The sequence below is a fragment of the Nematolebias whitei genome, chromosome 7 (assembly GCF_014905685.2).
Source record: "Nematolebias whitei isolate Nwh7 chromosome 7, NemWhi1, whole genome shotgun sequence".
Taxonomy (NCBI): Eukaryota; Metazoa; Chordata; class Actinopteri; order Cyprinodontiformes; family Rivulidae; genus Nematolebias; species Nematolebias whitei.
Window position 1 is genome coordinate 42177167 of NC_056504.1, and position 10000 is coordinate 42187166.

A 10000-nucleotide genomic window follows, 5' to 3' on the forward strand; every position below is an offset into this window, starting at 1 on the left:
TCAAAGCCTCCCTGCTAATACTCTGCACTTTGCCTTCCAGGAACCCCGAACCCCCTTTTCCTGCACTGTAAATAAAATCACTTAAACTATTATCTGTGTCTGTCATCCCTCTCAGCCTTGTCTGAATTTGAGTACCATTTTGTTAAACCGTAACATGTATATTGTATTTTACAATTGTTGTTGTTGCTCAGTAAAAAGCATTAAATCCTCTATTCTACTTTTTATTCAAAACTTAAAACTTTTGTTAATCTTTAAGCAAATTCCAACAGATAAAATACAGTTTTATTTAGTTAATACAGTATAGCAACATTGTAGTTATTACAGTAAAATTTTCATAATAAATAATACTGTTTTATAGGTCGAAGTCACAGATACACTTATGCTGGTTTTTCTTTAGAGTAAATATCCACGTTATTTCTTATTTTTTCCTAAAAGATTTGGTTTAGTGCAGTTTAGTGAAGTAGAAAATTTTACATAAAACCCATGGAGCATATCCTCTTTAAATGAACTTTTTTGTAATAAAAAGTGCATCAGACGTGTCTGGCAGGTCTCAAAATCCTGGTTTTACAACACATTACTGGAGATAGGTGGATGGAAAGCAAACGATACACAAGAGTGATCTAAACAAAACAATTTTTCAACTAGCCTTGCTGCAATGTAATATTTGCTTTTTGATTTGAATTCCAACTCACTTCTAAAACACCTTCAAGGTGAAAAAATCACTGAAACTGGTCACTTGGTGACGACACACCACTTCCACGCAGCTCAACCTGGCAGGTGTTTAAGCTTCAGCGGGTTATTCTCAATCAGCCCTTCTTACAGAACTTGTTGTAGAACGCTTTAAATTCTTCATCTGCTTTTCTTTGCTGTGTCAGGTAATAAAATGCCGTTAAAATTAGTACACAGTACCCATCCCATACAACTGTACTGAACCATCACAATACAAATACACATACCAGCACCCTTAATAAATAATTATCCCAATGATTGTAATGTCTTACAATATAGTGGTTTGGTATCATTAAGAATTAGAACTCAAACTAGAAAAAATGGTGTCCTGCTCCTCAGTTAAACATATTAAATTAACCTTTATTTAACCAGGCAAATCCCACTGAGATCACAGATCTCTTTTGCAAGGGAGGCCTGGGCCTGAAGGCAGCCTAACATGCATGTTTTTGATATGTGGGAGGAAACTGGAGTACCTGAAGAAAACCCATGCAAGCACAAGAAGAACATGCAAACCCCACACAGAAAAATGTCAGGTCCAACCAGGGATTGAACCCAGGACCTTCTTGCTGTGAGGCAACAGTGCTAACCACTGAGCCGTCATGCTGCAAAAACATATTTTTGTCATTTTTATTGTAAAGTCTCGTTTGTTGTATACTCTTATTTTAAATGTTTGGTTTAACTGTCATTTTTTTAAGAAACATAAAAGCAACAATGTATATCAACGTTTTTGCATGCTGCATACCCATCATGCAGAACACAAGAGCATAGTGATGTATTTTTTTTCCCATGTATCAACATTTTTATAGTGTCTCTTTTTGCAATGCCATATTTTGACCACTACCTCTAGGACTTCAAACAAAGGGCCAAGTAGGGTGAACTCTAGAAATGGGTTTCAGCTTGTTTCATCCATCCAGCCATTATCTTCACCCACTTCTTCCATTCCGGGTCGTGGGGCTTACTTGTGCTCATCACTGTGCGAGAGGCAGGATAAACCCTGGACAGTTCTCCAGTCCATCACAGGGACACAAGGGCACATAGAGACAAACAAGACAAACAACCATTCAGTCTCTCACTCACACCTAGGGACAATTTAGAGTTACCAATCAGCCTAACTTTTTGGTCTGTGGGAGGAAACCGGAGTACCCGGAGAAAACCCACGCATGCACGGAGAGAACATGCAAACTCCACCCAGAAAGACTTGTCATTCCCCGATCTGTTTGTTACAGAAGCACGATCCGTATTCCGTAGTGTACTTCTGGGTCGCACGGATCGCTGTTGTTTATGAATAAAAACTGTCTTAGTTTACTTACAAAAGTACGTGCTCGATCTCCACCGATCTTCATGTAGCTAATTTATGCCACTTGTATTTCTGGTACAAATCATTGGTTGAGATGATATGCGATGCATTAGACCTGGGCTGAATGAGAAAAACCCTACAAGATACAGAATTAATTATTTCCATGGTGAAACAGCGCCGCTCAGTGGTGAAGCTGCATATTATTTTAACCATGACGTAAATATGTCAATGATTTCAACGGAAATACGAGTGGCGTAAATTAGCAACATGAAAATAGGCGGAGATAGAGCACATATTTTTCTAAGTAAATTAAGACAGTTCTTATTCATAAATGGAATTATACCAGTACATTTTCTTTAATCTAGCATATTCAACAGCGATCCGTGCGGCCAGGAAGTATTCCTTTTAGTGCATGTGCAAATGAGCTACACTACGGATCGTGCTTCCGTAACAGATCGGGGAATTTCAAGGCCCTCGGCAGGGATCTGAACCAGGGTAACCTGCTCGCTGAGAGGCAGCAGCTCTACCAACTACACCACCGTGCTGCCCCAGCTTGTTTCAAAGTTGGTTAAACTTTACAAAAATGAAACAGACACAAGTTTACTTTTCCACTGATATAGAGCCATGACAGACAAGCCAAACATGTCATTAAGAACATATGTTCAGAAACCGGTTAAATGTTCTCTGAACTCTTCGGAGTATTCTGAGTTTCTGTGCAGAGTTGCAGTTCTTCTCCACATCTCCTACATGTGAGTAAAGTAAAAAGCAACGGAGCATGATTGTACTTGTTTCTTTGCAGCTCTAATGTTACTGTTTTGAGCACAAACCACTGCAGGGTGGAAACATTTGTACTTTTATCATTGATGTGAACATTAATGAGCTCAAATGTTTACACTGGTGACACGTTTTGTATTCATATGTACAACGCACAGCTCCACTGTTTATTCCTAATAGTTCTTGGAAAAGCTGTCGATAATTGGGTCTTTTTCTACTGTTTGTACACTTTATGCAGCTTATTCATGTTATATTTATTAACATGTTTTTAATATAGTAACAGAAACCATTGGAGTGATACTTTAACTAATTTGTACGGGTAATTAGTTTGAATGTATATGCAAAACTACCAGCAGTTGAAAAACATTTTATTTAATTAATCATTTTAATCCCCCTGTAAACTACATATAAGATACAATATTATACTCCGGGCCGAAACAGATGGCCGCCCGTCCTGAGCCAGGTTCTGCTGGAGGTTTCTTCTTGTTAAAAGGGAGTTTTTCTTTTCCACTAGGGATGTATCGATAAATCAGCCGAACGATTTATTGGCCGGACAATTTATCAGCCGGCTGATTTAATTTCTCTTTTTCTGGATGTAAATCACGTTTTTTTTGGATGATTGTTTCCTCTGGTATCAGATGCTGTGCAGCTGGAAGGATTTTTACTGAAACATTTTTTAGTTTTGGACATTTGTTATGATACGTAACTATGGCAACAAGGCAGTTTTCTACAACCAACAGCAGCTGATTAACATCTCAAAAGCGCAAATAATATCTCAACTACAGCCCCAAATCTCAAATGAGTTGAAAAGGAGGCTCTGCGGATGCATTCTCATCTACCAGCCAGCTGTGCTTGAGTGCCTGACCACTGAGATCCTGGAACTAGCAGGAAACACAGCTCATGACAGTGGAAGGACAGGATCATCCCTCGGCACCTACAGCCGGCTGTCCGCAGCGACGAGGAGCTCGGCAGACTGCTGGGAGGAGTGGCCATCGCTCTGGGAGGAGTTCTGCCCAGCATTTGGGCGATCCTACAGCCCGGGGGAACCAAGAGGCCAGCCGAGTCTGGGTGGACAGATCAGACGACATCTGCTGCCAGTTTCTTAGGATCCACTGTGGGATGGACCTTTACAAGAGATCCTTCCTGCCTACAGCCATCAGTATCTATAACATCTCTTAATGAAATGAGGATAACGAGTTACAACAACAAATAATTTCCCTTTGGGATTAATAAAGTATTTTTGAATTGAATTGAATTTTTCGGCCGGACGATTTATCGGTCCCTATTTCCTTATTTTTGGGAAATCGGAGCTCGGCCGATACTTAAAAGAGAAACCGATTTTACAGATTTTTTTTGTTTTAACAAAAATTGTCTAAACTTCATTTATATTTCAGAGCACTACCTCATGGCCAGTTAAAACAAGTTTGTATTGTTTCTAGGATATTGTTCAAGGGTATGTTTTTCAATAAAATAAGATTGGAAAATGGAAGGTGTGACCTTATAACACCTGACAGTGTTGCTTATAAAACAAAATCAGTATCGGCCAAAATCGGAATTGGTAGGTCAGACTTTTTAGAAATCAGTGATCGGACAGAAATCTGCAATCGATGCACCCCTACTTTCCACTGTTGCCAATGTGCTTGCTCAGGATGAAAGACTGTGACAAAGTGAAGATTAAATGCAATCTGCTGGCTTCCTTACAATAGATCATTTTTACTAATTGTCTTTTTTATGTATGTGAATGTTTTTGTACAGTATCTTTGACTCTATATAAAAAATGAACTGAACTGTATAAATAATTGGATTCAGTTTATCAGTTTAACAAGCAGCATAATATGTAACATAAAAAGAGCTTATAGGCAGCAGCTTTGTCTGTTCGGTGGGAGGACAGACCTCCCAGGATCCTCCCCAGCCAGTTTCCACCAAAGCTACTGTCACATGGATGTTTTGTATATTATCTAACCACAGTTTTCTCTTTCAGAGATGCAACATTATGCAAATCCTTTATTTTTCCATGCATGAATGGAGGCTAGTTTGACTAGCAGACGCATGAGTATGAGTAATTAGGGGTTAATAAGATGGAAGTACATGTGGGGGAAGGGGCTGACTGGGACTGGGATTTGGGGGTTGTGAAGCATCAGAGATGGTTTGGATGGGGAGTATAAAAAAGCCAACCTTATGTAGCTGAAGGCTTTCTCTTGGCGCTTCTGCTCCACTCACAATAAACAAAGAGGTCCCTGAAGATGCACAGACAATCGGAAATACACACAGACACACACACAGTGATGTGCACGCCCACACTGTGGTCTTCATGCAGAGTTCGGGGCTTCAGTTGGACAACAGGCAGACTTGATCGTCCATGAGTCTAGCTGCTGGAATGCCTGGAATCTAACCTGAGATGTATTTACAAAGCGCATGTCCGCCTCGTACACTCTGCAGACGTTGTGCGTCGCCAGAAATGGAACAAGGACGAGAAGAAATGTTCAAAAATGGGATTACTTTCCATTTAAGTGTTGATAAATCATGGTGGTTTGTGTTAGAAGCTGATTCATGCTTCTGCTCAAGTCAGTGGAGAAGAGATATAATCCAAACCATGAAATGAACCTTCACACACGCATGGATGCACATCGCCCAGCTGTCTTTGTTGCTTGCCTACAGAGTAAACGAGGGCTGGATTGTCATGTAAGATGTGACCACAAAACACCCTCCCTCCCATTTTTACTTCCATTTCCTCCTGTTTTCCTGGTGTGCTCCAGTCCAGTATGAGACTCTGACATTATTTCTCTTTACTTCACACTCACGTTCCTCCTCCTTTACTCAGATTTTGCTCCGCACTCCAGCCCTTCGAGCCCCCTTTTCTCCGTTCTTGTACCGTGTAGTCATGACATAACTGTGTGCCCCAGTCTGTGTGGTCAGTTTTACCCTCCCCCCACTCCTCTAGCTCACATGTGGCAGAGGCTGGCCTTGCCTGCACCCCCCCCCCCCCTTGCTTATTGTGTCCACTCATATATCAGCCTGCAGCTGACCAGTCCCTCCTCACGTCCTCTCCATCTGTCCTTCACGTTGCTCTTTTCTCCGTCTCGGCAACATACATCTTTTTTACCGTTGCTGTTAATAAGGAATCAAAGGTGCACTGCAATTTGCTTAAAAAGTCGTCATGATTATTAAAGAGGAGTAATGTGTTTGAATAGGGGGGAGGAACAGAGGTTGATGTTTATGTGGCCCTCCATTCAACACTAATGAGAAGCTGTTGACACCGAGTTACTAACGATGCGGCTTTCATTCACAGAGCTGCTTCACCGCGGTAACGGCTACTAAAAAGTGCTAAAACGACTAATCAGTCTCTTCACGTCACACTATCAACATTATTAGAGCCCCTTAATGAGGGGTGGGTGATCACATGTTTACTTATTTGTGTTGGTAATGTGGGACATTTCATTGGGAGAAGATATAGATATATTCCACCTTACGAGAGTGTTTGGTCAAGTAGGAGCAAAACTAACACAATTCTGTGAGTAGTTACTTTGAGGGAGGAATGTGACAAATGCACGTTACTAAAACTGCTATCTGCTCAGACAACTCCCTCATTCTTCCTTTAAAGACTTGAAGGAAGGGGAAAAAAAAAGAAAACGCTTCAGGACATTTTACTGTGGTCTTCTTTATAAACGGAAAAAAAAAAAAAACATGTAGAAGGAAATCCTCTTCGTGTTATTCCAATCAGGTTAGTGTTGTAATCCTGTTAAAGCCTGGCCTAATCAATAACCCGGTCAGTCAATAGGAGCATATCAAGAAGCCAAGACAGGAGTGTCTTGTAATTATCATGCCGAATATACAAGATGGGGCCATTTTTCTTTTTTAGCTACACAGTTAGGATTTAACTGGGCAGAAGGATGAAGACAAATTTAAATGTTTTTGCACCAAATGTTTGTTTTTTTTAACTTCCCACCTTCGCTAACAATAACCTAATAATTAAGTTTGTGCTGCCAATGTGTTAGAAATGTTCATAAAGAACCTTTGTTTTTAAGTATAACTAGTTTTCCTGAAGCAGGGTTCTGTTAAATGAACAATAATGCTGTACCTGTTGTAGAATGCTTTTTGAATGAGCAGTTTAGCAATAAAACTCAAATCTGACCTGACTGATGAGCTAATTTAGTAAAACAGGCCAAGACTCAAATAGACTGCTGCCACCTTATAATCTCAAATCTCAAAACATTTTTATTGCAGTTCATGCAAATGTGACACCTTATCAACACTTACGTTGCTGTCAATCTTGCTTTGCGAGGTTATTTACACAGATTTATATGTTTATTCGCCAACACAAATAACGACAGCAGCTAACTAGCTGTAAAACATGTGCAGTCTGGGGCATCTGAGAAAAGAACAGCACAATATTTCTACTGAAATGTGTAATGAAAAGTTAAGGACAAAGTTAAGGCTTATAAAATAATGTTTGTGCGAACCGCTCTGAAATATTAGCAATGTGAGATGTTTAAAGGCAACAGCAATCCCCTTTGGTCTTGGCCCTGTCAGACAATCCAGTCAGAAACAAGCAGTTTCTCCAAAGTGAGGTTCAAAAGCTATCCTCAACAGGTTAGATACTAACTATAGTGTTTACACAAATCCCCCTTTAAAAGAAAAAACATGCCAGTACACAGCCAAACACTGAAACTTTAGATAACTGACCCACTTCAACATGAAGTTGAAATCAAAACGGACAGTCAATGTGAAATTCCCCAAAGCAAAGCCTCGAGACTCAGCTGCTAAATCCATTAGCATATCTGTCTTTTCAACATGCTTAGAGACCTACTCCCACCCAGCTTTAACCAATCACAAGAGGGAAATGAAGAACCTGAACAGGAAAACAGACGCTCAAACAGGAACACGTATAGTGCGGTTGCATGCACGTCAACACAAAATGCTCACACTGACTCACTGTATGGGGCGGCAGGACTGAGCATTCTGCAGCCCTGGTCCCAGGTGAAGAGAACAGGACCGGGTCCACTTGCTTGTTACTGGGGGCCTGGCTGCATGCTGCCTGGCCTTCCTGATGAGAGACTCCTGCTTGTCCTGCTGGCTCTGCTAGTGACGGGCCTCCAGCTCAGCTCCATGGTTCATCTCACACTTCAACACCAGCCTGATATGCTGCCACCTGAAGAGTGACACAGAATCACTGTTTACTCCATCAGGGTCATTTAGAAAAAATAAACCATGCATTAATGTATTATATATATTATTTCTGCAATATAACGCATACATGTGGCAAAGAAAACAAGAAAATATAGAGAAAATATTTGCAGCAACAATCTGTCATACCCTATATGTTCATAATTTATTGCGTTTGATGCCTCTGATGTTTTTATCTATCTTTACCTTTAAGCTTTTACCAAATAATTGTTCAAATCAACCTTAAAAACTAAACACAACAGCAGTAAACTGAACTTTGTCCTTCTTTTTTTTTTTTTTTTTTTTTTTTTCCAGGAAAGACAATTCCTAACACCGCTTAGGCAACATTTCTAGAAAAGAAAAAAGAAAAATAGTAAATAAACAAGTCATAGGAATGCCGTCAATTTGCGTGCAAATATATAAAGTATTTGCAAAGTCAAAAAAAAAACAAAAAAAAACCATGAGCGCATATGAAAAGAGCGAAAGGAAAGAAAGGGAAGCAGAGGAGGAAATGTTTGCGTTTCTGCTGAAACCAAACACATTTTGCAGCAAAGGAGTAAATGGTTACTGACCCGACCATCCCTGGCTGAGCTCGTGCGTCTGTCCGGAAAGTAATCCAATATTCCTAAAAATACAGCAACAACAGGAGGAGCCGATGGAAACGGGATCCTGCTTCTGCTTGTATGTGTGAGGAGGGAGGGGGTCTTGTAGGACCCTATCCTTTTTTTTCTCCAGTTCACTGACACCCCCACCCCTCCCGGTCCTCCAGCCTGGTGACAACACTTCCCCTCCCCCATCAAAGCACTCCCCCACCCCCTCCTTCTCTTTTGTTCAAACTATTTCAGCAGGAAGGGAGAGAGGAGAGGGAAAAAGTGACCAATCATGCAGTGTCACAGAAGAGCTCTGTGCGTGTGCGTGCGTGGTTTTGTGCAGACCTCAGTGCGTGATTCCAACCCCTCAGCGTGATAAATGGACACGCCGGGACGCATATGAGTGGAATTTTTTCGAATTTTCTCCTTCAGTGATCACAGGAGAAGTTCAGTTATTGCCAATGACTTTTATTGATCTGCTGTATTGATCCCGGGTTGGTTGGAAGGGATGGGGTTCAAACAACCATGTCAATATTACCTCATTCCTGTGGTAAAGCCAGCCCTCCCAGTACAACACAGTAAAAAATGACCTCTACACTGGCCTCGGTGCTTGGAATAAAAGATGATTTAACTTCTTCACCTGCACTTTGTGTCACTTTAACACCTTTTTTTTTGCTGTAATCTTTCTAGCTCAGTTCTTTTTGTGTTTTGCAAATCCAGAATGTGACTCTGCATTTCGAGTTATTATGAGTTCCTCCTCATAAAAGATCACACACAAACATGTCTAAAGTTTGAGCTGGGTTTGGAGTTTGAAGGCAGATTTTTACCTTCATGTGCAATGAGGCTTTTTTTTAAACTCACTTTGATTCAGTTGTGGCAGTAATTGTTTTTTTTTTTTTTTAAAGTAGGATTCTGCAGAAAATCTTTGAACAATGAATATCTTACCTGTTGTAGATGGCTATCTGAACAACCTCAATTTAATGAAATAGTTTTGCACTGACAGCATGAAACAGTTATCCAAACGTAGGTTTTTCAACATTAACTGTTCAGAACCATGTTATTTGTTGTGAAACTTTTTGTTGGGTCACTCAGAGGCGTAATAGCTGCATGTGACGCTTAGCTCTTTCAGCCTTACACGCTTTGCTGACCAACACGGGGGGGAGGGGGGGGGCACACTGTTGTTTTGCAGGCGAGGAAACAATACACGAGAGCTGAACGTGCTGCAGAAGCTGTTCCTTTCATCACAGATAGCATGGCTGTTTCATACATTCTGTGTCAAAGCTCTCAGATGTGGTCTCAGCCATTACATAAAAAACACCTCAAAATGAAGGTGCGGGAGCAAAATCAGAGGAACGTAGGTGAGAGCGTGCGTTAGTGACAGCTGAGCCGAAAGGTGTGGCCACCCGCAGGATGGCGGTAAAGTTTTCTGTCAGATTTCCATTACACG

At 40.8% G+C, this 10000-nt stretch overlaps 1 protein-coding gene across 1 annotated transcript in view; it reads right to left on the minus strand.

Moving 5' to 3' along the window:
• Positions 1 to 7864, minus strand: part of si:dkey-195m11.8 (fidgetin) — a 15395-nt gene extending 7531 nt beyond the window's left edge. The window contains exon 1 of the mRNA XM_037679880.1: positions 7734 to 7864. Coding sequence (XP_037535808.1) covers positions 7734 to 7758 — 25 coding nt within the window. The 5' untranslated portion in view covers positions 7759 to 7864. The remainder of the gene's footprint in view (positions 1 to 7733) is intronic.
• Between the last annotated feature and the right edge of the window lie 2136 nt (positions 7865 to 10000).